This window comes from Cadophora gregata (genome assembly GCF_030347475.1).
Source record: "Cadophora gregata isolate MNR1 chromosome Unknown scaffold_12, whole genome shotgun sequence".
NCBI lineage: Eukaryota > Fungi > Ascomycota > Leotiomycetes > Helotiales > Ploettnerulaceae > Cadophora > Cadophora gregata.
In genome coordinates this window covers 1,532,016-1,559,164 of record NW_026695935.1, presented here as the reverse complement: position 1 = coordinate 1,559,164, position 27,149 = coordinate 1,532,016, and the positions used below count along the sequence as shown (strand labels likewise).

Here is a 27,149-nt window from a genome sequence, read left to right as displayed (position 1 = left end):
ACGATAATCGAAAGCTCGCCATACTGGTACGAGATATCTTCTACGACTGCAAAGATAGATAGCATTCCGGCAACGGAGACTCGAAGGCTGCAAAAGCTTGGTCAATGTTTCGACTGATAACGATCAAAGTCATTCGTTGGCCGTGCCACTCCTATGCCGGTTCCTTCTGTCATGTCATCCGGTCGGGCCAATGCAAATTGAGGTGTTTCTCATCATGGATGTCTCTGACTCTATGAGTTACCACTATTCGGAGGTTAATCAATGACCGGACAGCCACTTGAATAAGTGGCTGTAGGTGGCTATCTCGTGAGTATTATTAGCCGATACCAGTGAATGAAAACAGCAACCTCCTTCTGAGACAGAGATCTGTCAAATTGATGGGCTGTCAAGATATCTTTGTCGCACTGTGTGGCTTGTCACTAGTGAGTTGCAGTGGGGCATGACTGTTCACTAATCCAACCGGCGGTCATTCTAGGAAGCGGCGCCGGGATAACAACCGCAATGCGAAAGTATGTTTGTACGCGGCTAATCTGAATACGGGTATGTTCTTGTTGTGATTACTATTCATTCGTTTGTGGAGAATATAGTTCGGTGGTTCCGGCCATGGCTTTGTGTCTGAATCCCCCTTGCAAGGCAGACTACATCAGTCTTCACCCGGTTCTTCTACAGTAACGTACAGCAATGCTCAGTGCTTTCATTTTGTGATCACGACAACCGTGTCACTCTGCTGGTATGCTTTGAAATCCATCTGCACACTTGAAACTCCTTTGACATTTCAAATTAAATCTCAAGCTCCCAGAGGTATAAGTATCATGATCTGTCTCAAGTATTCCTTTCTGCCTTCAGCTCAACTTAAGTCTTTAATCTACTCTGCACACTTGAAACTCCTTTGACATTTCAAATTAAATCTCAAGCTCCCAGAGGTATAAGTATCATGATCTGTCTCAAGTATTCCTTTCTGCCTTCAGCTCAACTTAAGTCTTTAATCTACTCTGCACACTGAAAACTCCAATACCTTCTGCTTCGAATTGGGATACAAAAATGTCAACCACAACCAATGTTCTGATTACTGGCCCTAACCGAGGTAAACACGACCTCGTCTTCTCAAATACAGTCCAGATCTAACATATACCCACACAGGAATCGGTAACGGACTTCTTAAAGCCTATCTGTCCCGACCAAATCACATTGTCCTAGCCGGCGTACGCAACCCATCCGCCAGCCAACATCTCGAGACCATCCCCAAAGCCGCCAATACAACTCTCATCATCGTCAAGATCGACAACGAAGACGACTCCACTGCCGCAGCAGCAATTTCCTCCCTCAAAACCACCCACAACATTACCAAACTCGACCTCGTCATCGCCAATGCCGGAATCCTTGACTACTACGGCCCGGTGGCCGGCACTCCGCCAGCCCAGATGGCTCGCCATTACCAAGTCAACGTGATCGCCTCCCTTGTCCTCTTCGAAGCCGTCCTCCCCCTCCTGAACGCCGCTCCCTCCCCCGCCAAATTCGTCCAGATCTCTTCAGCGGTAGGAAGCTTGACGATCATGCCGAACATAGCCTTCCATTGTACGCCTTATGGAGCTTCCAAGGCTGCGTCCACTTATCTTGTCCGGAAGATACACCTTGAGAATCCAGGCTTGATTGCGTTCCCTGTGCATCCAGGTTGGGTGCAGACGGATATGGGGAATTCGGGAGCTGAGGCGGCGGGAATTGAGAAAGCGGAGATTACGCTTGAGGAGAGTATTAATGGGTTGGTGAGTGTTATTGACAAGGCGACTAAGGAGGAGACGTCGGGGAAGTTGATGAATTATGATGGGAATGTGCTTCCTTGGTGATTGTGGGTGATGAGATGCTTCTTGAATTTTTGGAGAGATGCTGTGCTGCGGTTGAGTACGATCTTTGCGTGTTAGTCAAATATATTGTCATGATCTGCTTGGCGTATTTGCTTGGGTGCCTGCTTTCTCTTCATTACCTAGCATGACGATATTTGAATCAACTCCCAAGTCATTGCCAAGATGTTTCTTGACCGTCACGTTCTAGGTCATTCAAGATGACTTCCTATTCGCTTGGCCAGAGACTTCCTATCCAAAAGTGACACACATTTAAGACCAGATCGGCTGTAATGCACCAGAAGATACCAAGGTGGACACATTCTAAGATTCATTAGTGAGCAATTATGTTAACATTTTCTGTGCTGAATTTGCTATTGTAGGAGAAACCATCGGAAGCAGCGAGCGCGCAATCAATGGAATGCCTTCAGTCTCGGCACCATGACCACAGGACCTGAATTGTCATATTCCTCATCGCTCTTCATGGTCTGTAGGCTCCTTCTGATGATATCATATGCATAGTAAGACCGATGACAGCACTTCTTTCTTGAAGCCAGGTGAAGCATTTCTTCAGCGATCTCAAGCACAGTCCAGTTTCCTTGGCCTGATATTTGAGATTCGGTAAAGAGTGTCATGAGTACGGCTTGCTCTTCGCTGCTGAGTGGGTCACTAGGTCCATCTTCCCGACATCGACGTGGTATTCTGGCTGGGCTGCTAAAGCGAAAGAGATTAAGAAACGATGTCAGCGGCATGGTGGGGATGTTTTGTGGAAATGGTTCTGTCTCACACAGGGTTTCGTGTGCTTTAGCTTAGAATGAACAATTTCAAGCTTGGTCGACAGAAAATATGTGCTAGTGAAAGGAGCCTATGGTCATCATTAACTGTGAAGGTGGTGCTGAATCATCTTTGGAGACGATAACCATGCGGCTCCAATCACTGCAGTCTCTTCGGAACAACTCAGACCAGTCTTGGCACATTCACTCTGGCTTTGGCCAGCTTGAGAGTGTCGCTCAATTCTTACCTGGTGAATCCTAAATATGGTTGCGACTCGAAGCCTTACATTCGACAGGTTGACTGCGATAAATCATAGGCGTAAACAATTAAGCGAGAAATCTACCCATTCAATCCTGAACTATCGTCTTGCGACCTCCCTGCCATCCCACTTATTAAGCACCCAATAAATCATGATCATACATTTTCTTCTCCAGCTCTGCGTCCACTGCAAATTTCCTCCTCTCCAAGCAAGCCAAGCACTTTTCCCTGTCCACTTCCCGCCCCCGTCAACGACCCCATCTTTCCGTCCAATATAGGCTACGAGCGCCTTTTGCTTGTATTGGAACGTCTTTCCTTGAGAGTTTGTTTTTTTCTCTTCATCCATGGCTCCTTGAGAGATGAGATGCTTTGCGAGCCATCTGGCTTTCTGCACTGCTACTTCCGCAGTAGGAGGCAACTCGTTCCCGTCGATGGCTGCAGCATCACCTAACGCCCACACGCCGTCTAAAATTTCTCCTTTCTCATTTTTAACTCTCAACCACTCATCTGTGAGCATTTTTCCGCCATCATCCTTCTTCACTCCTTCCATCGCCTCTACAAGGCTACAGACTTTGTTCCCCGCCGCCCATGCAGCCACACCAAACCCCACCTCGCCATCCTCCTTGACTGTCATAACTCCATCCTCGAACCCCTCAATATGCCTCCCCATGCAGATCCTCACATTCCTCTTTCTAAATTTCTCCATCGCATACTCACTCAGTTTCTCCCCGAACATGCCCAACATCCTGTCCGCAATATCATACACACTGATTTTCACCAAGTCCCTACACTGGGGATAGATAGCCAACAAATGGCCGTGAATTAGCTCGTCAAGTTCGGCCGCAAGTTCAACGCCTGTAGGCCCACCGCCTACGATGATGAAGTGCAGCAAGGAGCGTTTTTCTTCGACTGAGTAGTGTGGGAGAGAGGCCAGCTCGAAACAATCGAGGATCTTCTCACGCACGGCTCGAGCATCGGAGACGGATTTCATGAAACGGCAATGTTGCTCCACGCCAGGAGTACCGAATGTGTTGGTTTCGCTTCCAGGCGCGATGACCAGATGGTCAAAGTGTACATCGAATGTACCATCCTTGCCTGCTTTTGAATTTCCGCCATTGGAACCTTTAGACCTCGAGTATAAATGCACTGATTCCTCCCGTTTCTCATCGCCATTACTGCCTACAGCTGGTCTGCATTTCAAAATCCTCTCCTCGAAGTCGACATTGTCGACCCAAACTTGGTACTTTTTGATTCCGTCTGAACCGTGATTAGATGCTGCATTCATCATGCCAATCCTGCGAACTGGTTCTTCAGCAACGCGAAAGTCGAAGATACCACATGCGGCGCTGGCGAGAAGCGGTGTGAGGGCCATCGTACGACTTGGTGAGAGGACCACCACGTCATATGTTTTGAGTAGTGAGGATGTTGAGAGCTCTTGTAGGAGGGTGAAGCCTGCCCATCCTGTCCCAAGAATCGCTAAGACGGGCTTAACGTCCTGCCTATGCTCATGCGAAACTTCCAATGAATTTGAGTCTGGTGATCTTGAGTTCTTAGAAGGCGTAGATGTCTGAGATCGTGTTTTTGGCGCCATTTTCTGTTTTTGTCTTCTCGTCGGTTTAGTGACTTGATTGCTACTAAGATGAGTGATTGAGAAAACTCTGAGACGTGAGATACAAGATGCTGTAAATTTTGGCTTCGATCCAAAGTACTATACTTGAGTATGGTTGGTTTTGAAGCTCGTTGACGATGCTGGGAATCCACAAAACTGGGCATAAAGATGGTTAAGACTTCGAAATCTAGATCTCACTTCTAAGCCGGCAATGCCCCTGACCATTATCAATAAAAGTCGCCTGAGGAGAAAAGGCAGGAAAAGCGCTGCAAGATAAATACGTCAATCCAAGGGAAGGAAAAGGAAAATGAATTGCAAATTTATGCTACGCCGTCGTTACAGAGTATTGGTGATGTTATTACGGTGCTCGGCTAATTTCCTGCCACTAGGCAAGTCCTGACCTCATTGACATTTGCTAGTGCACTTCATCTGCCGGGGCGAGGCTACGGTTGGACTAGGCCAGGGGTTTGGTACAGGGGCAGCAGTGAATGCCATCAGTAGAGATGACTCTAGCAATTTCTCGATTGCGAAGGTGTTGTGCAGTCAGAAATCGATGAAATTTCTTGATCAGAATAGCCGTGATCGAGTCACGTGGAGCCGGTTTGCCGAAGGACTTGTTTATACACGTTTTATTCTTTACATTGTATCCCTTCAGGTAGCTAGGTAGCATAGCTATATCTACAATTCCTCTGTACACCACAAACGCCGAGTAAAACCCAGTCATCATTTACTGCTCGTGCCTCTTACTCTTATACTCTGCACCCTTCTCCTTCCTCCTCTCCTTCTTCCTCTCTGTTTTCCTTGCCTTCTCTTTCCCAGCTTGCTCAGGCCTACTGACTGCATCAATCTTCCTCTTCGCCCTCCTGTCCTCTCTGTTTCTCTTAACGGTCTTGCCCACCTCTAACAACGCTTCGCTGTAGGCCTCAATCCCCACCTTCCTCTTCACGCTCTCGAGAAGCGCCTCGGCAGACGTCTTCATGTCTTCGTAAGCTGAGCGGAAGGCTTCGTCGGTAGAGTAGGGTGTTGGGATATTAGGATCAGTTATGTGGTGAAGCGGTTGGATGACGAGTTGGAGGGAGGGGAGCAGTATCGCCGGGGGAAGAGTAAGAATGAGGGTTTGCAAGAGGTTGAGACCATTGGTTCGCGGGAGTAGAGTGGGCAAGCGGGGTGGTGAGATTTCTTTCCTGAGGAGTGAAGAGAGGCGGCGGAGTAGGAAGTGAAGAGCTGTTCTGCCATCCTTCTCACTATCTTCTTCCTCGTCTTCATCGTCGTCACCTGCTGGCAGGCTGCGCCATTTGAGATCATTGGCTCCTGCGCAACGAGCTAGAAATACTAGATTCTTCATGAGTTCTGGCGTTGCGGGATTGCTGAATGCGGGTGTGTTGAAGGAGTAAGTGGTTCGTCTAATAAGGTCTGTGATATCGTCCCCTGAGAGCTTCAAGCCGCCTGATCCTTCAAGTGGAAGCTTCAGATCAGTGTCGGCGCTCGTACGAGCGAAATCAGCGAAGTAAGAGTTGAAGAGTTTAGATGCGGAAAGCTTAATCCATTCGTGCGGGTACGAGAGACAGGCTCTCATAATCGTCCAGAACGACTGCGACGTTGATTTTGAGAAGAGGATCTCAGGAAACTTCTCAGCGAGACTGTTGCTCAGGAGCAGAGCTTCAAAAATCTGGCCCATATCGGATCCAGGATCTTCCGCAGACTTGCCGATGTTGGTTATACGGTCCATTAGCAGAGGGACATCGCCATCGTCCGTGGGGCCCGAGTCATAGTACAGTCTGAAGGTTTGGAGGGAGACGCGGACGACATCTTCGTCATCGCTTTTGATTCCTGTTCTAAGGAGGCTGAGGAAATTATTCGTCCGCTCGATGTCAGATCTCTTGAAGATCTCCTTCAGGACTTCGCATGCCACGATGCGGCACTTTTCGCTCTCCTCGTTGTTCAGGCGGTCTTCGTATAATGGTTTGAACACAGCGGTGGCTACTTGCTGGACGACGTCATCTGTCGACTTAGACAGTAGCAAGTAGACAAGCTCCAGGATGGACAATCTACCCCCTTCACGGTCATAGTTCAGATTACCCACGATAAATCTGAGCTGCTTAGACCATCTCGCCTTCTTCTGGGGGTATTCTGACAGAAACTGGAAGAATGCGCCGCGAGCCAAATCTCGGGTATCCTTGTCGAAGTTCGTCACCATCTGTTCCCCAACATAATCCAAGACATCATACACGACTGCGGTTTCAACTTTGGAGTCGAGCACAGCGCGAAGGAAGCCGAACGTGACATGTCGACGTTCTGGCTCCGTGATGTCCTGTCTGAGCTTGCGCACCAGATTATCAATGGCTGTATCCTTAACCTTGACATCCGGGCGGGTACGGAGAATAACCGAGATCAGTTTTAGTCCAGCCTGTGCAATGTCCGAATCTGTCTGGGGGCTTTCGATAACGGACTTGGTAGCCTCTGCAGCAGCAACTCGATATAAATTGGTCCAATTGGGTTCCTCTAAGAGCGGTACTTTGACGATTGTGGTGAGCGTTTTGAAGGCCGAAACTCTGACTTCCTCTTCAGCTTCCACGACAGCGTCACCAAGTACTGGGATAAATCCGGTCAAATTCTTCGCACTGCGGAGAGAGTCGTGTTTCTTCAACACTGCTCGCAGGACATCGAAGGCAAATCTGACAATCTTAAAAGTGTACACAGTTGTATTTCCTCGATCCAGACCTCTCCTAGCACCCTTCGTAGATAGATATTTCTTGAGCTTGTGGTCGACTTTTTTTCGTTCGTTCGGCTTCTGCTCGCGATTGGCGTCTTGGATGACTTCATAGCAGAAGATGAGGCTGTCTCTGCTGTTTGCTGCGCGATTTCTCTGCAGTCCGTTGCTGATACGATTCAAAAGCTGGTCGGCTTTGCGAACCATCTTGATATTGAGCTTTTCTTGCAGAAGTTTGCGAATGGGAGTCACCAGATCTGTGAGACGGCTTAGAGTAGCTGTGCTGGCAATAAGTTCCATGGAGTCGTAACTTTTGCTGCTCCTAACTTCCTCCATCTTGCTTGTGTACTCCTCGGCGTCTTTCTCTTGACCTGTGGCACCAAAGATGTCATCCGTGATGATGTCCACAATCTGTCCTAGGCAGTAGTCCAAATCACCTGGGGCATGGTCAGGCGTGGTAGCTACCAATATTGAATGCATGGTGAAAGAAAGAACGTGGACTTGGTAGCCTTTCTGCAGAGCGCTTCGCAGTTCTTTGAGTACGAATCCAATGCAGGTAGGGCCGAGAAGCACACATATCTTAACTAGCGTGTCTCTGGTCATCTTTCGCGATTCGGCAGCTTTACTCCGGAGAATATGGCATACATCTGTCAAGACTGCTGGCAATCGAGAGTTCAGCTGTTCTCGTGGTAATAGCTTTAGTAGTCTCACTACGATGATTGCCACTGGGACCCGAAGACTGACGGTTGACTCGTCCTTGTCATGGAGATATGAAGTCAACGGCGGAAGGATATTAGAGGTGATGTCGTCGGCGAATTTGTCAAGTCGTGGCATCGTCTTCGTTAGGGTACTCAACTCGGCCGTTTTAGCTGCGTCTGGAGCAGTGTCAACTTCCATGGCTCCGTCCGTTTCGGTGTCTTCTCCCAGCACCGTAGCTGGAGTGTCAATATTCAAAGCATCAATGACTCTACCGAGCAGCCTGATCATTTGCTTGGGCTGATCCTTGGACTCAATGTAACCAATGTATCTACGCAGCAAGGCGCGGTATTGTTGCCATTCTAGGCATCTTGCCAGGACTCCGATGGCGGTACTTGCCTCAGAAGCAAGCTGACTGGCATCGTTGCCCTCTGCCTTGTCGAATATGAAGTGCTCCAGTAACGGAATCAAGAAGTGGGCAGTGTTCTTGCTACCTAGCTTGCCATTTTCCGCAGCATCACAAAGGCGCTTGAGAGCGGCTGGTCGTCGTCCTTTTCCGATGTCCAAAATACTTTCGAAGAAAGATTGAGATGGTTCGGACTCAGATTCGTCAATGTTGGGCTCAGCACCAAGGTCTTTCATGTCGCTAACTTCCGTCCATTCGGGGAATGTCTCTACAAGCTTGCCCATAACCTTCAAATATTCTCTGCGTATAAGCTCAGATTCATGTCGGGCACCTGTGTACAACGCAGGCAATAATACCGATGAGAGGAGTTCCATGAAAGCATCTTTCTCTGTTTGCGCAGCTTGAGCAGTTCTGATGAATTGACATAAAGTATCGGATGAATTGGACGACAGAATTCCAGACTCCTCGTCGTGAGTGATATAGAAGAGCATATTGTAGAGCAGAGGTATCCATTGGCGGGCAGTGAAGTCTCTACGAGCATTTAGAGTATTGAACGCCTTGATCCGGCGGTCGTAATCAGGCTCATCCAGTCGATTTCCCAAAAACGAATTGAGACCCATGCAGAGTTGCGCGACATCTCCCATTACCGGATCTTTCTCCGCATAAACCATCAACACTCGGCTTAGGCCTTGACGGGACTCGTTGTCCTTGAAGAACCCAAATAATGAAGTGACAGTGTTAAATACCCTGTCTTTGAGCACCACATCGTTTTGCAAATCGTAAAGTGGGACGAAATGTTCCAGCACGACTAGCAGTGCTCCTTTTTCCTTGGGTTTAACTCTGCGAGTTGGTTGATCAAGTAAGAATATGGAAACGTCGACCAAGTTCTGCGCCTGCGTCGATGTAGTCACAAATTGAGCGAGCTCCGAAACGGTTCCAATGCAAGATTCTAGCAACTCCTTGCCCATGTCACCCTGGCTACGAAGAACGCCGCCAATTTGCACAAGGAAGAAGTCCATGCTTGGGCTGAGTATCTCCCCTTTGACTCTTGAGCTCAATTCCTTCACCGAACTCGCGGCCGTATGATCATCGCGTGAATGCCCGATGATCTTTTGAATGATGTCCTTGAGCACGAATCGCTTGACTTCATCCTTGGATTTTGGCGGTGCCAAACATTCTGCCACTTTAGACAGCATTTCCGGGGTAAGGAAAAACACCAGCTTCGGCGCCACAGCCCAGGTCGAGAAAAGTCGAAGGATTACAGAAACTCCTTGGCCCGTCTCGATGGGTAGATTCTCCAGCCGCGGGGAGATAATCTGCTTGTTGATGGCGGTCATATATGGTAACCAGTCGAAGTCGGGAGCATTGGTGAAGAGCAGAACCAGACACTTCAAGCCAGTCTGGCGGACTACCTTTAGAAGGGATGTCTGAGTGGTTACAGCATCAGTCTCCTCAGTACTGTCAGGCTCGTCCTGTAGTTGGCGGTAGGCGAAGATGATACAGTATAGTACAGCATCTATCAACTTCCCTGCCATGGGTGCGACTTTAGTCGCCAGCTCTTTCAACATGCCTTCAATCATGTGAGTGAAACCGACTTGTTTCCTTATATTCATCACTTCGATGTTGAAGAGCGAGTTGCGGACAGCACCACCTTCGAGTAGTTGTACATCTGCCAATTCACCAAGTGCGATGTCTAAGAAACCTTCCATGTCCTCTCTGCCAAGATTCCGCAAGATGGTCAGCCTTCGAGCCTCCATACCTTGTCGACCACTAGCAGCACCTTTTCTTGAAATTGAACGACCGTAGATAACTCTGAGCAACACCGGCATGAGGCCCAGACGGTGCTCGGCTTGAACGAGCGTCTGCCCCTGAAGTAATATAGCAATCTCTTCCTTGAATCTTGCTTCATCTAGCAGATTCAGAAGATTCTCTTCGTAAGGCCGGATATTGGGATGTTTCCACGCGAAGATTGCCTTAAGAGCAGATTTCTGAATCTCGATATCACCATTGGCAAGAAGATTCAAGAGAGCGTTGTATACATCTTCTGAGCGATGGAGGGACTTTGGGTTGCCGAAGAGACTGAACAAATTCAGCAGCGCTTTCTGGTCATTTCTAGTCCAGTCACTAAGACGACGCTCCTCGTCATCATCGGATTGATCGATTTCGGCATTTTGCTTTGCCCAAGACAGAAACATAGGAACCAATAAGCGAGAGCGCTTCTCGGCCACGTTTGATGCAGCGGAAAGAACCATGAGAGCTTGGGTTCTGGCAGATTTGGGCTGTGCAGAAACAAGCTCTTGTGCTTCGGCGAATTTATGTAGCATTGTATCGCGCGACTTCGCTACCCCTAAGCCTGCTTCCTCGGCTAATTTGTTGAGCTTCATCAGGTTCGAGCATTCGAAATCCGTCATGCCGTTGTTCTTGTCCTGATCGTCAGAGCTCTTGTGTCCATCTCCAGTCATCGAGGGCCGTTCGAGCCACTCAAATGCTAATTTGGCCACAGCTTCGTCTCCACTTTTAGATTCTGCTATCTGCTTGAGTGAAGCTGCGACTTGGTCCCAAAGTTCTCTCAATTTGACCGTAAGCATTCCAAAAAGGAAGGCTGGAATGGCATCCTTGACCCAGAAATCGGACGGTTCATTGGGGTACATTGTTGCCAATTTTCGGATATGCATTGAAGCAGAGCGCACTGCTTGAGGATCGAGGGTAGAGTTTTCAACCATAATCATGGCTGATAAGCTTTGGGAGGAGGAGCCATGCTCAGTTGTATATATATGGTCCAGGAGTCGTAAGGAGAGATATCGCAAATCATGAGAGTCTGTTGAGAGATTGGAAATAAGTGATGTGACGAGAAGGTCAGCATCAGTATCCAAATCATAGTCCTTTTCAGGTGATGATATTTTTGGTCCAGCTGAAGATGCAAGACTTGTTTCATAGTCAAGTAAAGCTTCGAGAAATTGAGGAAGCCTGGCATATCTTGGGGCTGCTGCACGTAGTAGCGGCTCAAGTGCTCGATCGACCTCACCAGCTCCTTTCGTCATTCGAGAGAAGGAACTGAAGCCTCGACCAACGATGAAATTTGCCTCTTCCGGCGCAAGCGAAGAAGATGGCCGTAGAGCAAGCTTCAATTTCCGTAACAGAATCTCAGCGATTCTCGCGTTCGTGGAAGGATGCACAACTGTGCAGTCAAGCACCTCCAGTAACGCATTGTATTTTGGTAGACACCGGTCGTGCCATGTTGTTGGACTTCTATCATATGGCGACGATTGTTCCGGAAATGGCTGCACCTCCAGTCGCTCAAACTTGCTTACAATCTGGTCTTGCCAGGATTGCGGCAATGCAAACCCATCTTTACCATATCGACTAGGCAGGACGCCAGTCGAAACCATCTTCGGCAGCAGAACAGAAAAGGTGTCTCCATTCTCAGCATCTGACCAATGTGCAACAATGAATCTGGACCAAATTAGCAAGTGACTATGAACATATGTAAACAAACTACAAACCTCCGGAAGTATGGCAAAGCTATGCTTCGGAACCGCTCAGAATCTACCTCTGAAAAATATGAAGAGAATGTCAAAAACCACTTCATCAGCGGATCCTTCGTCAGCGAGTCCATGAAGGGAGAGATAAAGGTAATTAGTGTGTCCATTGGAGCATACTGGAATGCGATCGAGATACTGAGTATTAAATAGTTCCATATGTCTAAGTCGTCAATATCAAAAACGAAATGGGAATGTTTCGTGATGATTTTGAGTATGCTTGCCAGAGCTGTTAGGAGGCATATCCAGTTTTTGACTCGGGTGCCTTTGCGAACACCTGCGGCAATTCCCAGAGTCCGCGCCGATAGAAGCAATCTACGCAGATTGTGTTTAGACAGCTGTTGCTGAAATGTCTCCACGGCAGACTCAGCCATTTCCAGTACAACATCCAGAACCTCTGGGAAGGTATCAGAACTTGAATGATGTATGATGCTCGTCAAGACGCCACAGATTACATCCATCCATGCCGAGTTATCTCTTGAGTCTAAATCTGGGTCTTCTAGGGAAAGAAACAAAGACTTAAAAATGGCTGGACCAGTTGTGTGTACGCTTAACCCATTCCCTTTCATTGCCTCGGCAAATAATGTCATGAGCCCGTGATAGTAGAGGCCAAATTCCTTGGTCCCCTGTATACTCTGAAGATCTTCCTTGGCATATTTGATGATCAAAGGCAATGCTGTCGTTCTGTGGGCTGGAGCTCCGGCTTTTTTGATCAGGAAGCTCATTGCCTCCGCAGCGAATCGAGCAATGTGTGGTTTTTGGCGTTGTTTTCCCAACAATGGCGCCATCAAGTCATAGGTAGGTCGAAGATCCGGCACCAGAAGCTTTGACAAGTATTTGAACATGAACGCCAGGCTTGTAAAGCTCCATTCAATAACCGCAACATCTTGTAGCATGCCCGCTATGGATGTGATTAGTTCGAGTGACTTGGGGTAGTGCTTCTCGAATCGAGCTCCCAGATCGTGCGCAAAGTCCGTCAACAATTCCAACAGAGGTTCCAGAGATTCTCTTTCCTTCTTCTCCATGTATGTGACGAACAATCCCATAATTTTGTCTTCCGAGTGTACAATCTGCGGCAAGCTCTCGGTCAAATCTGACATCTCGCGAGAGAATAGAATGAAGCCCTCGGACATGTTGAGTTCCGCCCATTTGTCCAGCCCAGTTCTCAAATATGATGTAGTGGTAGACAGATCCTCTGTGTCTATATCGTGACGGCGAACTCTTCGTATCGGGTCGAGGGAATTTAACTTGGAGATTTTCGTGGTGAAGGACTCCCACCGGTGATTCTTTTGGTGAGCAGTGCCCCCTTTGCCCTTCCGGGTCTTGACAATCCTCCCCGAATTGTTGACCGGCATGGTGGGATTTGGGGCGCACCGGGGCGCAATGTCGAGAGAATGGCGGAGGGGAAGGTATTGGGGATTGACTGCCGGGTTACAGCAGATTTATTTTTTGTGCTTCGAGTCGGTGGCAAGCGGCAGAATCGCTGGGGTAAGCTTAGTTTTATTGATACTGGCTTTCCAACAAGATATTTGTCTTCACTCCAGTTGAATTTCAGAAATAATGCGCACTGGTTGAGAATCGCTACGCCGAATTAGATCTTCCGTTTCCTCTCTTAACTCACAATATAATAATTTGGCCCCGTCCGACTTTTACCTGTCATGCTGTTACAATTAATTCAGTCTTTGAGGTAGGTATAATTGCGGATACTACCCCGCTAGCGTAGCGCTAAGATAGAGAGCTCGATAAGCCGAAGCTCAGAAAAGCTCGCTGTCGCGTCGCAACTTTCTTCCACTCCCAGTCTCATTTACAGCTTCGTACTGGCACTCAATGCCAGAGATCAACAGCATCATGGCTGCAAAAATGTATGTAGATTCTGCAACTGGCCTATTCATTGCAATTGGCCCGCGAATATCCTCGTTCAATTGAGTCAATGGAACCTGAGCTCACTCTTTCTAGTCTTGTCCTTGGTGACATCTTTGGCCAGTTGCAATCCGTATTCACCAAAGTCTCTTCTCTCCACGCCAAGAACAGCTTTTCACTTGCAATAGTTGCTGGCAATCTGTTTGCGGAGGATGATACTGCTGTGGAAGACCTTTTGGGGGGCAAAATCAGCATACCACTGCCTACCTATTTTACTGTTGGCACGACTGCTCTCCCGAAGCAGATCATAGACAAAATTGAGAAGGATGAAGAGGTATGGGATGAGCGGCAGTATACTCAGAAGGTGATATTTTGGCTAACTATGTTCTAGATCTGCGCAAACCTCCACTACCTAGGAAAGCGAAGTACAACGAAAACCTCCGAGGGAATCAAGATCGTCACACTGGGAGGCAAGCTGGATGAGACAGTGGTTGGAGGCTTGTCTAAGGAACAATACCTGCCATATCACACGGTGGGGGATGCCAAAGCTCTTCATGGTGCAAACTCAGCAGACATTCTCCTCACGACATGTTGGCCAGCTTCCGTCAGAATGGGTTCCAAGGTTGTTGTTCCAGTTGGAGATGTTGCTCCACCAACAGGATTGGAACACATCGCCGATCTTTGTGCCGCTCTCAAACCTCGTTACCACTTTTCAAGCACTCCTACATTTTTCTATGAAAGGGAACCTTTCTTCTTTAATCCCACACAAGACAACCCAGACTACAAACCCGTCACACGTTTCATTTCTCTAGCAGCACACGGAAATACGACGAAGCAGAAGTCACTCTACGCATTCACACTTCAAGCCACTCCCGATCCGCTTGCTCCTCTCCCACCCGGAACAACTGCCTCACCCTTCACTAGTAGGCCAAGAAAAAGAACTGCCCTAGAGCCCGAACCATACTCCAGATACTCACCTCATGATAATGGATATCGAAATAAACGTCGTCGAAATGAGCGAGCACCTCCCCCAGGACCTGACCAGTGTTACTTCTGCCTCTCAAATCCGAATCTGGAAACACACCTTATCTCTTCCATTGGTGATGATGCCTATCTTACCATTGCGAAAGGACCACTCACCACCTCAACAACATATGCGGAGTTGGGCATCAACCACCCAGGCCATGCTCTCATCATCCCTCTTACACACTCACAGACGCTGGCCTTGATCCCCAACGAAGATGGTGCAAGAGAAAAGACGTTTGCGGAGATGAACAGATTTAAGGAGTCAATGCAATCGATGATTGCGAAAGACAGCGGAAACAAACTTGGTGCTGTCACATACGAGATCAGCAAGATTAACGGTGTGCACACTCACTGGCAGTTCATTCCCATGTCAGCAGAGACTATTTCGAAGGGTTTGGTTGAAGCAGCATTTCGAGTTGAAGCCGAGAATTTGAAATACTCCTCATTCGAAGTTCGGGATCCAGGTATTGGTGAGAATGAGGGCGATTTCTTTCGAGTCTGGATATGGTCACCTCCTACGGATGAGCATCCGAATGGTAGCACCAAGTGCCTGACTCTTCAATTCGATGACTCAGTTCGATTCTCGTTGCAATTCGGTCGCATCGTCCTGGCGAAGTTACTTGGGCTCGAGAAGCGCATACAGTGGAAGGACAACGTGCAGTCCGAGCAAGAAGAGAAGAAAGACATCGATGCCTTCAAAGCAGCGTTCAAAGACTTCGATTTTACTCTGTAGCTCTCTCTACATGGTTTGATACCCAGCTAAGAATACAAGAATCAGGTGTGATGGGTTTGCGAAGGATATTTCGGAGTGACTCGGGGCGTTTTTGCATGGAGGCGCTGAATGGGTGGCATATCGGTGATTTAATTGACACAATACACCATTGGAAATAATGACTGGCTCTGCAGATATTGCGGTCACAGTGCATTGATTTCGGAAGTGTGAATGAATTTCGGCCATGTGGTGGAGATCAAAGCTATGACTATTGCCAGAATTATATTTGCTGCACGCAGCATTTCGCGCCAATGCGGTAGCTGGAGAGTACAGGATTTCCTGCAGGCTGCCGTAGTGCGTTTTTTAGATGGGAAGAAATCAAAACGCTCCAATGCCTTGTCGCAGCTTTTTGCCATCTTTTCAATTGTCTTCGCACTGTTCCGTAAAGAGGGGGGTATAGATTGCTCGAATCGTACACCAAGGATGATTCAGCCAGACTCCGGTCGCCTTTAGGAGCTTCGGAAAGGGAGAATTATTGCTGAGTAAATCACACGTCGCATGAAAAAACGACATGGTGTTGGAAGAGATGGCCATTGATTTCTGCGTCCTGCATCTTAGTACACATTCATTGTTTACTTCCGCCTCTTGGCGCAGTTAAGCGAGTAGAAGAAGCTACGTAAGGTGAGCAGAGCATGTCCCAACCAAAACGAGAGGAAGTCAAAACAATCGCATGGTTGTGATTACAGAATTTTGGTGCAATATTATTCCCTGCTCATCACCACGAGTTACTCTGGTTTGCAAGGTCAAGAATGCGTCTATCAGAATAGAAACGGTACCCCCGGTGATTCCCCTCAGCCAACATGTACATTATCTCAGAGTATAAAACCTCAAGATCTTCTTGCCAGACCTCATTAATTCAGTGTAAATATTCCAGTCGCTTTAGTACACATCCAATACTCCCGAGAAAAAGAACACCAGCTACCAAGCCTTACGACTCTCTCCAGAACAGAAAGATGGAACGCCCTCTCCCAGGAGCTCCCTATTCCCACCGCATCCTCCCACCACCAAATCAAAGCCTCCAGCTTGTGATGCAGCGCAGAGGTCAGAATAGTGGTTTCTATCCAGTCTTTGTGGGCTACAACGGGCCTGTTCAGGGAAATCCACAGTTCTCACCTGGGCCTTCTGGGCCGTATGATACACAGCTGATGTGGAGGCCAAGAGCTTACGATCCGAACCTCGAACAATATCAGGGAATGCAACTAGCGCCCATAAGAAACTCGGGGATTTGGAACTGGCTGGATGGAGGCCATCCGTGGAGTTGAAGAGTGTCAGAAGAGACGTTGAGATGAAATCTGTCCATGTGGGAAGGGTGAGAGACAGAGAATTGTGGTCTGGTATTGACGGGAGATCATGTAGGTTGTTGGAAAGTATTTTTAAGGCAATGGAGTTGATAGATAGGGTGTGCATACATGGAAATGAGACAGTCGTTGCTATTAAATCTTGCCCCATTGATGAAAGATCCTACGCACAGCTGTGGTATACGCCATATGCTGAATTGCTTACACCTTTACTTTATTTCCTTCAGCGCATAGAACATCACGATTCCACCTCCTTGAATCACATATGCAGAATTGTATACAGATTTCAGTCGCACAGATTCAGTCTACAGGCACCAGTGTCCTGAGGAGATTCGGTATCATTTGGCTTACTTCAACGATCGTATAATTTCAACTTCATGTCTCATGAAGAGCATTGATACTTTATGGTGAACCCATTACCCAAGGTGAGCAGAGCTTACTTTTCCATGTCTAATACACTGTGACGCCGTATCATCCCAAAAAAATCCTGCTCTCATAACCCGTCATCTACCACCCTCAAATCATTCCCACCAACCAATTGTCCACAGTCATCTATCCCGACTTAGCAGCATTCCAGCAATTCTCCCATCCATATCTCCGACCCACATCCCAACTCGAATTTGCGCGAGCCTCGTCATTCATCTTCTCTGCGACCTTCGACCACTTGACGATATCTGGAAAGTTACCAGTAGCTGCATATCTCATGACTGTGTAGGTTGACTTGAGATTTTCCTTCTCCTTCGCGGTCCAGTGGTTTGGTGGTGGGACGTCCATGCCTACTTTCCAAGTTGATCCGGTTGACTTTGTTGAAGAAGCCGATGAAGACATAGCTCTGGCTTTTGTTTTGTTAACAGTTTGTATGGTAGAGGGTACGGGAGAAGAATGCGATGACAGTTTTGAAGACGGCTTTGCTCTGGGCTTTGGGTTGTGTCTTCGACTTTGACTTCCGCTGACGAGATCGAGATATTGATCGAGAAATGAAGGGAAGCTTAGGAGAACGAGCCACATTGAATTAATGGCAAGCTTGGGAGGTCGACTTCTCATCTGCGCCTTCTGTCTGCTATTCACTTTGCATTCCATCCAGCGCTAGGAACAATCTCCTGCGTTGTCTTACAACAAGCATTTCTGGACTTGGACGTATTTTCAAAAGATATATTCACCCGCTAGAAGCATTGCCATCAAAAATGGACTTAGGAGCACTATTCACATTTGGGAAACCAAAATCGTTTAACCACGAGTCCCATCCTGTCATCACGACATAATCTTCTCACTGATAGACCGCCTTCTCACTCTCTCTTTCACCTATCTATAACTTTGAAAGGCACGCACCTCTATCGACAGTACTCATCCAAGGCTGCTACGTGAATACACTTCCAATATCCCACTCGGGAGGCGGCTTAGCGGTGTGTGTCGTTGCCCTCGCTCGTCGCTACCAACTACCCCTTGGGGTTCTTCACTCCATACTGGAGCCTGCCTTGTCGTAGCTTATGACATGGATATTGCGCTCCCAGCGGGCTTGAAGTTCCTGGGTGATAATGAGGCTGGGATACTATTCGGGGAGGGGTCTTTCCAGGCATACAAGGTTAGTGGATGAAGGCTTGTGAACTGGGATGGTGGGTGGGGAGTTGAAAGATGTGTGTCAACAAGAGTTAATATTATACATATGAGATGGAGAGGACAGACATGAGGTATATTTGATGATGATGGAGATAGCGAGCTTGTCTACAGGGCAGGGGGAGATAGTCTTTGTGATGAGAATGGATATTTTGTACAGTTGTTGAGCAGTAGCCACAACCTTGCAGAATCACCGTCAAAATACGCGATTCTGTCTGATCAAACCCAGAATAATCCTAGATGCGAGTGTAAGCATCAATCTTGGCAAGCGGTCAAGTGGCCGTTTCAGAATACTTTTGTTGCACGTCGCAGTATTTTCACCTCGAATATCGCTATGGTAAGCGAATAGCTTCAGTTTGTTTATGTTTGGGAGATTAGGAATCACCGCAAAGGCGCACCAGTGCACCACCAGGTAATCAACTTTTAAAGGGCCTAACCGAAGCTCAGAGCACAGTGAAACACATTTAAGATCGATCGCTTTTATTCAATGGCGATATCAATGCTAATCTAACCAAGTTTGGATATGATGGTTACCACCGTTCTGGTAGTAAAGCATTGATAATCCCCCGAACCATCGCTTCTCAGGTGAATCCTGAATTAATCCATGCGTTATCTTCCATCTCCCCCAATATCGTTGTGCAACTCAATGAGAATCGCAAGAATGATTCGACGTATCTCATCGTGTGCTCCCTTCACTCCTCGCCCAAAGAAAGCCATGCCAAAATAGCTGACCAATCCTGCAGATTCTCCATCTCTACTATCCTAAACCTTGGGCTTGTAGTCATCATCATCATCATCACCCTCATTCTCATCCTCATCCTCATTGATGGGCTCCAGCGGCTGCACATTTCCTTGTAGGTTGAAGTTGTCCTTTTCGTACTTGATCATGTTGTAGCAATTGCTCTGATCATAGACCCGGCCGGTACTCCACGAAGAAACCTTCGCACGATTGTTCATTTCTGTCGCAATCATGGTCCAAGTCCAAAGTCCTCGTCTTCGACACTCAGCACGAGTCAAGCCTTTAGATTCAGCGATCCGGCTGAAGTTATACACTTCGTGCAATGCCTCTCGCTCCGCTGCCAGCCAATGGTATGGAACTGGTTCGGCTGTGGCGTTGGGGCCTGGAGGTGGAGGTGGAGGATTGATTGTGTTCTCGATTGGACCGTTTGGTGCATTAACCGTACTTTCAAGTCCGGAATTCGCGGTACGATGGACTGGAACGCCGCGTGTTCTATCGACGAGCTTGCGACTCTTGCTTGGTCGAGAAGTCGGAAGGCGTGTCGACTTGGTAAGCCAAGCTCCATAGCAATTTCCAGCGGTGTAAACTCTGCCAATGTCCCAAAGATCTCTCGCAGCCACCTTGTTCATCTTGGCTGCAATAGTATCCCAGGTCCAGATTCTGTTGCGGCCGTTGCTTCTTCCGTTGGGGGGTTCTCCCGCTCTCTTCTTCACGAACCATTGCAGTGCCTCAAGCTCGTAATCTTCCCATCTGGTGTTCGAGCGCACTGGCTTCACATTCTCATCGTGTGGTGCTGGGCTCGCTGAGTATAAGTTCTCTCTACCTCCCATGTGCGACTCCACATCCGAATTCAGAGTTGGTGTGGGACTGGAGTTCAGTGCAAATGCGAGGATTCGGTCTGTGTCAACAGAATTTCTCAGCGGAGTTTCATATGCTGCATTTTCGGCTTTGATAATACGTGCATTCTCAGGAGTGCTTTCGAAAGCTGGGACAGCTGGCTTTGGTGCGATCGTAAAGATATTGGCGTTTCGATCAAAGTTGACATCGACCGTATGATCGAGACCATGCTGGAATCTGATCTGAACCTCGTTCGGTATCTCACTCGCAGAAACTGGAGCACATCGAAGTGGAGAAATTTCTAGTGGTAGGGTGGCATCAACACGAGTGTTTGTTTCGACAGGGAATGCATCCACGGTTTCGCCTGTTCCATGTTGTGGTGTGTTCCTGGCCTCCAATCCAGTCATTTCTTCATCTTCGGCTTCATATTTTGCCTGGGACTTGGTATTTGGCCAGGAGATTTCTCGAGCCTGGATTTTCTTCCATGCAATTTGACAGCCGCTGGCTTCATACTTTCTTCTGACTTGCCATTCATCCCTCTCAGCGATCTGGTGCATCTTCGTGGCAATGTCGGGCCATGTCCATTTTCTTTCTGTTAGTCGTACATTGTCACTGCTTTGTGCCAAAGCTGCTTTGTATTTCTCTCTCTTCTTGACAAACCAGGTCAGAGCGTCAATCTCTTCCTGCTCCCAGCGCTGACCAGCCATTGTTGATTGAGTGAGGCGTGATCTGAGGTGTGCCGATCTGATTCAAAGATTATGGTTCAAAGGTGCTCGAATCTGGTCCAGATACACCAGTGCTGGACGTTCCGCTCATGGATAGGAGAAAGTCGAACCACCTAGGTGCGGCTCGAAAGGAATGTAGCTTTATCGTTGCGGCTTTGTTTTTGCAGCCTTTGGTGTTGTTGCTTCTTTGTTATTTTACGCTTCGAAGAGCGTTTAAATAATAATATTAAAGACCGGTATGACTTGAAAGTAGTGCATGGATAATTATATTGAAAACTCGTTGTGACTCGAAAGCCGTGACACTTGAGAGTGAAATGGGAATGTCGCATGCGTCTGCCAGCCAGCAAGGAGAGGAGGCCAGGGACCAATAGGATTATCGAATTTGCAAGGATTTTGCCGAAGACGGCAGCACGTAATTTCCGAGGACCTTTGAAGCCACTATTATCCTTATATTCACGGTATCAAGTCCAGAATTCTTTGTCTATATCGCTAGGCTCGCCGATTCTCTTTTGGTGCCGATCGACCTTGTGGGATACCAGATTTTGAGTCAAGATTGCTGACTAGAAGAGGCTTGTTGACTTGCGCGACCGTGGCGATTGTGATGAAATAGTGGGAAAATCAGGTTATGCTTGTGTCTCGATACGAACTGGAGGCTGGGGTAAGACTTTTGATGGTGATCTGACTAACCTGCGTCTGTGTTGATATATGTTTCGAGGGATGCGCTTCAGCTGTGAGATTTATCTGAAGCTTGTACTGAAGATGGAAGATCAGAGAGATAGATTTTGGATTAATATGAGATAAAGACTGAGGTGAAATATCAAACAGTCAAGTCATACTGTGTGATTCATGGAGTGAGAGCATTCTAGTGTGCAGGTTACTTGGAAGGGTGAATATTACTTGCACATGAGACATTAGAATATCTTGACATGTAATTCTTCTTGGTCATCAACCCTCTACACCGATGATTTACTCAGATGGTACTTAAGTGTTGAGATAAAATTCCGTTGGGCCTGGACAGCTTCAGGCTATTCTCATCCAGCATTGAAAGAAATCTTTGAAGCTTGAATTTCTGAACACACCTGAGCCCACAACCTGCATTTCAGTCTGGTCTAACCCTTGATACCAGGCACCCAGTAAATTTTAAGAGTGACATGATCAGATATACCATGCTATCATAAGAGCAGCCATTATGTCTTGAGCGGGGTTTTGTTCGTCGCGCATCGCAAAACTTTTGTGGCGTATCAGGAGTCGCACTACCTAACTCATATTACAAAGAGCTCAAAGAGACTCAAGATTTCCAGGCTTCGAACAATCTAAACTTATTGCAAGCTCTCTTATCATATGGTTGTGCAGAATGCTCATGATTATTTTCCTACACTCCGGCACGATCTGGCACAGGCACACCAAGGCAGACAGAGAATGAAAAGTGGACCGTAAACAATCGACCCCGCCTTAAGCGAAGCGCAGCCCCCCATCATGTTTCTGGTTCTTCGGCGGCTTAACAGGTCAGTCTTTGGCAACGCATTTCGTCCATATACCTGTACTCAAAGGAACATGAACAGTCCTCTATCACGATTCTTGATGAGACGATACGTGCAACATGTCTTTCTACAATTCCGATCTCCCAGCCCAGTCTGTCGAGAACCTCAGCATATTGCGATCCAAAACTTGGTGTGTTTTAGAGACTCTGTGTTACCTGAGTAGATATTCGGTTCTTTAGGTTCAAAGAAGATGAGCATCCACAGTTGCTGAGCCCATTACTTCCAGGCGAACTGGAGAAGAAGTCAGCTCCATTATGACAGCAGACATTTCAGCAATCTATCTTGTAAGTAATATGAATTCCAAGACCAGGCATGACTTGATAGAAAGTCTAGAGCAAGGTCTCGGCTTAGCTTCCAAAGAACGATCTGCAATGTCAAGGAAGTGCCCGCATCAGAGTCCGCAGCCAAGCGTCCAGGAATGGGCTTTGAAATATCGATCACAGAATTAGATATGGGGGGATCAAGGACATTTTTCCATATTATGGGAGACTGTCGATTTTGGTTGGATCCGGAGGCCCGCGAACTTCTAAATGCTGCATTCAGAGCAGCTGCTTCAAAACATACTCACGTGATGAAGATAAAGCTCGTGATCGAGGATTCTGAAAAGAGGCAGGTACTTGGCGGCTGAGGCTCATAACCCAGCTAGGAGGGGAGTACTCTGTCGATGGATTTTGCATGCTTCAAAGATGAACAGTTACGCAAAAGTCATTCAACGAAATTCCACGGGCAGAAGAGGGCGATACTTCTCAGTCTCATTTCTTCAGTCAACAGAACTGACTACAGTTCTGTTTCGCGGCTCCTCGCGGCTCACCCCCTCCCGACCTCCACTCAAAGTCTTGTGCTGGTCCGCAATAATTGGTAATAATGAGGCGATTACTTGAAAAATTCTCTTTTGGCCAATTTCTTTCGTATCGGACAAAAGTCCTAGCGATCCACAGCTCAAGCGAACCAGAAGATGGCATTCTCAAAAGTCAATTGCCTTGTTCTACGGTAGTCGGCAACAGGGATCCGACAAGCGAGGAGGACTGACTGCTAAAGGGACCGAGACTCAGACTTGAAGAGGTAGAAATGTACTTCTCTAAGCATTACTCTTGTTTTTTTTAAGAGTTTTTGTAAGTCTTCTTTTACATTGAGTTATGTAGCGAGGTAGCATGATAATGTAGGTGCTAAGGTCTCAGTGGTCTTGGGCCCTGGCCCTCTACGAGTACGTTAATTGACGTGAAGAACCGAGCCGTCCAAGGACCAAGGAACCGGGATCAAAGGCTTTTAATGCCAAGACACTTAAGCTCGCTATCTCCACACCAATGCCGTTCCAATGACTTCATTCTGCCTCCCATGCAGCAAGACCGCCGTCATTCTTACCAGATACAAGAACGATTTACGCGATCGCGCCATCTTTTCTCCTCTGCGAAGATGGGATTCGATGATGTTTGGTCGGATCCAGCACAATGGATGTCAGCTCTTGGCAAGCGTACCGTACGAGAAAAAAAATACACGCCGCTGGCTTGCCCGAGAAGGGCATAGAGGCAGGACCGATGGAACGTCAGGTGAGGCTTTACCTGGAGAGGTAGATTTGCTTAAGATGCTGGTTCTCCCTCGATGCGCAAAAAGATCTTGAGACGGAGCTTCAACTTCGAAATTCCGAGTTTATCCCTCGGTCTGTTCTGTATCTCTGCGTCTTTCCATGAGATAGGAAGTAGCGACACACGTACGACATTGCACAGCACATTCCAGCAATTGACTCTGTTTCATCAGATATACCTACCTGCTCGACCACGTCCTTCTACTCGGTGTGCGTGATCACTTTGTGAACTGCATTGCCTGTCGTGCCGATATCGAGATCAAGCCTCCAACAGCAGCAACAACCAAAGCAGCATGTCAATTGATCTTGTCTGACCCAATTGATAATCGGAGCCGCAAAAGTATTCAGCCCTACCAAAGCACCAGCTTGCCATAGCAGTTTACCCAAGCATCATCAGCAAATACGATATATCTATATCGCCACAGCATCTTGACATTACTTTATTTCAAACCCGCTCCAACAGTCATTTCACGCTCAATTAAAAAGTACAGCAATTTGCAACCGCAACAATGAAGTTCTTAGGATTTATGTTCTTCGAGAAGGACTCGGTCGACCAATACCCAGGCGTCCTGGTCCCCCTCGCACAAGCCTCGCGCCATCCCACCGTTGCAGCAGAATACGCTCGTCGTCGTTCCGCCGAAGGTCGTAATGAAGATGGCACGCCTGCAGAAAAGAAGCACGATGGTAAGGGTGACGGGGATACCGAGGATGGAGTCCTGCGAACTTCGAGCGCGGGTTATGATCCATATACCGTTGAAGGTCTGCGTGCCGAGGTCATGGAAGATGCTTCGTCTGGTGGACATGATACGGCTTATGACTGTGCGTATTTCACTACGGCGCATGCGTGTGGAGGCTGACTGCTGTACAGTGAAATCTAAGGTGATCAACAAGGCCATCCAGGATATTGGCATGGGAAAGTATAACTGGGAGCTGTTCGTCCTTTGCGGTTTTGGTTGGTTCGCTGATAAGTGAGTTGACTCATTTTGAGTGCTGGTGTGGTGCATCAATACTTACAATTTTACAGCCTCTGGCTTCAAGGCGTTGCTTTGACGCTTCCATCTTTGCAAGAAGAATTTGGCGTAGCCGAAACTACCGTCAGATACACAACTTGCTCCCTTTTCATCGGTCTCTGCATCGGTGCCAGTTTCTGGGGCATTGGATCAGATATCATGGGCCGCAGAATTGCCTTCAACATGACCTTGTTCCTTGCAGGTGTTTTTGGAATTGCCGCTGGAGCTGCTCCATCTTGGATAGGTGCATGTGCATTGTTTGCTGCTCTCGGAGTTGGTGTCGGCGGTAACTTGCCAGTCGACGGTGCGCTTTTCCTGGAGTTTCTCCCCAACGCCTCAGGAGGACTTCTCACACTCCTTTCTGTCTGGTGGCCAGTCGGTCAATTGGTTGCATCCTTGATCGCTTGGGCTTTCCTCGGTGGTAACTACGCAGTTGACGAGGGCTGGAGATACTTCGTCTACACCATGGGAGCCATGACTTTCGTCATGTTCCTTTCTCGATTCTTGCTATTCCATCTTTACGAATCTCCAAAATTTCTATTGTCAAGAGGTCGCCAAGCTGAAGCCGTAGCTGTCGTTCACGGTATGGCTTTTAAGAACAAGACAACCACATGGCTCACGGAGGAAATTCTGAACGAGATCGGTGGCGACCCTGCCGTTGTAGCAGATTCGACTCTTACAACCAAGGAAATCATTCGCCGCAAGCTGTCATCTTTCTCTACTGAGCGTATTGGCCCTCTCTTTGCTTACAAGAAGCTTGGATGGACTACTGGATTGGTCTGGTTTTGTTGGGTTACCATTGGAATGGGATATCCTCTCTTCAATGCCTTCCTCCCGCAATATCTTGCCCGAGGTACCAATTCAAGCGGAGAGACAATCTCCAGTTACGAGACCTACCGAAATTATGCTATTACTTCGGTCGTTGGAGTTCCTGGATCGATCATCGCTTGCTATACTGTTGATATCAAGTACATTGGTCGCAAGGGTACGATGGCCTTCTCAACAATGATGTCCGGAATCTTCCTCTTCCTGTTCACCATCTCTGCTGATTCGGACTACCAACTCGCATTCTCATCACTAGAGGCATTCTTCCAGAACATTATGTACGGTAAGTTGATCATAATGCCGTACTTCTTGGCTGGATAAATACTAATCTGTCTCAGGTGTTCTCTACGCCTACACACCCGAAGTCTTCCCCGCTCCAAACAGAGGAACCGGTACTGGAATCGCAAGCATGTTGAACCGTATTGCGGGACTCTGCGCTCCCATCATTGCAGCCAATATCCCCAATGCCAACCCTAGTGCTCCCGTATTTGTTAGTGGCGGATTGTTCTTGGCAGCTTTTGTTGCTATGTTGTGTTTCCCTATTGAGACGAGAGGGAAGCAGATGCTGTAGAAGCATACTGGGAAGATAAATAGTCGTTGGAAGAAGCAAGAAGAGTGATGATGCTGAAAACGAAGACATGCATTTGAAGTTATATGTATGATGTTTTGGATACCTCGATACCCTCTGTACTGTTGGCTTGGATGGAGAGTACAGTTTTAATTATTCTTTGGATGAAAGAAGGCAAAGCTTCGTATAGTTATCATACAGTCAATACTGTTTATGCATAATCAGTTGTACAGATACCAAAATATTCTTGACGCCGTCCTTTACCTTCCAAGTTAATTGAGGACATGCCGTTGTGCCGTTACCAAGGATGTATTTCAATCCTTGAACAGCTGACGCTGAAGCTGCTCCCTCTCATTGGGTTGAATGGAAAGCGGAGAGGACCATGCTTCATTTCGATTTTCTTATAGGATGAAGCTCTATGGTTACTTCTCTCAGACAGATCTGAAAATGTATTGAAGAACTGTAACAAGTTACTTCTGTACCACAATGTTGCGCATCATAGCACCAATTCTAGGTGGTCCAGATAACGTCCATTTGGTGGCTGACAGGACAGGCAGGGGTCAGCTCGGGACAGGTGCCGAGCTGCAGCGATGACGCTGCTTGCGAGGCTGGGCGAGGCAGCGTTGTAATTCTGTCCCACCTCACCACCCTTCTCAACATCCTGCATACCACTTCCAGCAGTCGTTCAATGAGTCGCAGTGCAGCACGGATCTGACACCGTAGGACCAACCATGCTTACAAGCTCTCCCTGTGCCATTTCCAGTTCCCTTCCATGCGACGTCGTTGACCCTGCGCCGGAGAGCTTGCGTAATTCCGGGATTGGAGTCCAGGCTTCTGGATTTTGCGTGTGAGAGGTGCGAGGCTGAGTCGAGTGACACGACTACGACGGCACGGGGGCACAATCAGTAAGCAAGCAAGCAGA

The 27,149-nt window shown here is 47.7% G+C and overlaps 7 protein-coding genes across 7 annotated transcripts; 3 read left to right on the top strand and 4 right to left on the bottom strand.

The window, feature by feature from the left end:
• Window positions 1-1,041: 1,041 nt before the first annotated feature.
• ONS95_003297 (uncharacterized protein) lies at window positions 1,042-1,844 on the top strand (the record flags this gene model as incomplete). Its single annotated transcript, XM_058496597.1, has 2 exons — window positions 1,042-1,084; window positions 1,141-1,844. The coding sequence occupies 2 exons, from the start codon at window positions 1,042-1,044 to the stop codon at window positions 1,842-1,844; spliced, it is 747 nt and encodes a 248-aa protein (XP_058353849.1).
• Window positions 1,845-2,927: 1,083 nt separating this feature from the next.
• ONS95_003296 (uncharacterized protein) lies at window positions 2,928-4,859 on the bottom strand. Its single transcript, XM_058496596.1, has one exon. The coding sequence runs from the start codon at window positions 4,459-4,461 to the stop codon at window positions 2,971-2,973; it is 1,491 nt and encodes a 496-aa protein (XP_058353848.1). The 5' UTR covers window positions 4,462-4,859; the 3' UTR covers window positions 2,928-2,970.
• A 266-nt stretch (window positions 4,860-5,125) lies between these two features.
• UTP20 (U3 snoRNP protein) lies at window positions 5,126-13,233 on the bottom strand. Its single transcript, XM_058496595.1, has 2 exons — window positions 11,795-13,233; window positions 5,126-11,744 (listed from the first exon to the last, which is right to left on the bottom strand). Exons 1-2 carry the CDS (start codon window positions 13,183-13,185, stop codon window positions 5,207-5,209), a joined length of 7,929 nt encoding a protein of 2,642 aa, XP_058353847.1. The 5' UTR covers window positions 13,186-13,233; the 3' UTR covers window positions 5,126-5,206.
• A 378-nt stretch (window positions 13,234-13,611) lies between these two features.
• Window positions 13,612-16,328, top strand: ONS95_003294 (uncharacterized protein). Its single transcript, XM_058496594.1, has 3 exons — window positions 13,612-13,692; window positions 13,787-14,024; window positions 14,082-16,328. Exons 1-3 carry the CDS (start codon window positions 13,658-13,660, stop codon window positions 15,447-15,449), a joined length of 1,641 nt encoding a protein of 546 aa, XP_058353846.1. The 5' UTR covers window positions 13,612-13,657; the 3' UTR covers window positions 15,450-16,328.
• Window positions 16,329-17,338: 1,010 nt separating this feature from the next.
• Window positions 17,339-17,614, bottom strand: ONS95_003293 (uncharacterized protein; the record flags this gene model as incomplete). Its single annotated transcript, XM_058496593.1, has 1 exon — window positions 17,339-17,614. The coding sequence occupies one exon, from the start codon at window positions 17,612-17,614 to the stop codon at window positions 17,339-17,341; it is 276 nt and encodes a 91-aa protein (XP_058353845.1).
• A 1,548-nt stretch (window positions 17,615-19,162) lies between these two features.
• Window positions 19,163-20,683, bottom strand: ONS95_003292 (uncharacterized protein; the record flags this gene model as incomplete). Its single annotated transcript, XM_058496592.1, has 1 exon — window positions 19,163-20,683. One exon carries the CDS (start codon window positions 20,681-20,683, stop codon window positions 19,163-19,165), a length of 1,521 nt encoding a protein of 506 aa, XP_058353844.1.
• A 3,650-nt stretch (window positions 20,684-24,333) lies between these two features.
• On the top strand, window positions 24,334-26,230 carry ONS95_003291 (uncharacterized protein; the record flags this gene model as incomplete). The annotated part of the gene is made up of 4 exons (XM_058496591.1): window positions 24,334-24,643; window positions 24,693-24,792; window positions 24,849-25,942; window positions 25,998-26,230. 4 exons carry the CDS (start codon window positions 24,334-24,336, stop codon window positions 26,228-26,230), a joined length of 1,737 nt encoding a protein of 578 aa, XP_058353843.1.
• Window positions 26,231-27,149: the final 919 nt, after the last annotated feature.

What these genes read in the sequence shown, in the direction of transcription:
- ONS95_003296 (XM_058496596.1), bottom strand. Translation starts at nt 4,461, where the DNA reads ATGGCGCCAAAAACACGATCTCAGACATCTACGCCTTCTAAGAACTCA.
- UTP20 (XM_058496595.1), bottom strand. Translation starts at nt 13,185, where the DNA reads ATGCCGGTCAACAATTCGGGGAGGATTGTCAAGACCCGGAAGGGCAAA. An exon ending in GCTTTGCCATACTTCCGGAG is followed by an intron (nt 11,745 to 11,794) that starts GTTTGTAGTTTG and finishes AATTTGGTCCAG; the next exon opens with ATTCATTGTTGCACATTGGT.
- ONS95_003294 (XM_058496594.1), top strand. Translation starts at nt 13,658, where the DNA reads ATGCCAGAGATCAACAGCATCATGGCTGCAAAAAT. An exon ending in AGCATCATGGCTGCAAAAAT is followed by an intron (nt 13,693 to 13,786) that starts GTATGTAGATTC and finishes CACTCTTTCTAG; the next exon opens with TCTTGTCCTTGGTGACATCT. An exon ending in AAATTGAGAAGGATGAAGAG is followed by an intron (nt 14,025 to 14,081) that starts GTATGGGATGAG and finishes ACTATGTTCTAG; the next exon opens with ATCTGCGCAAACCTCCACTA.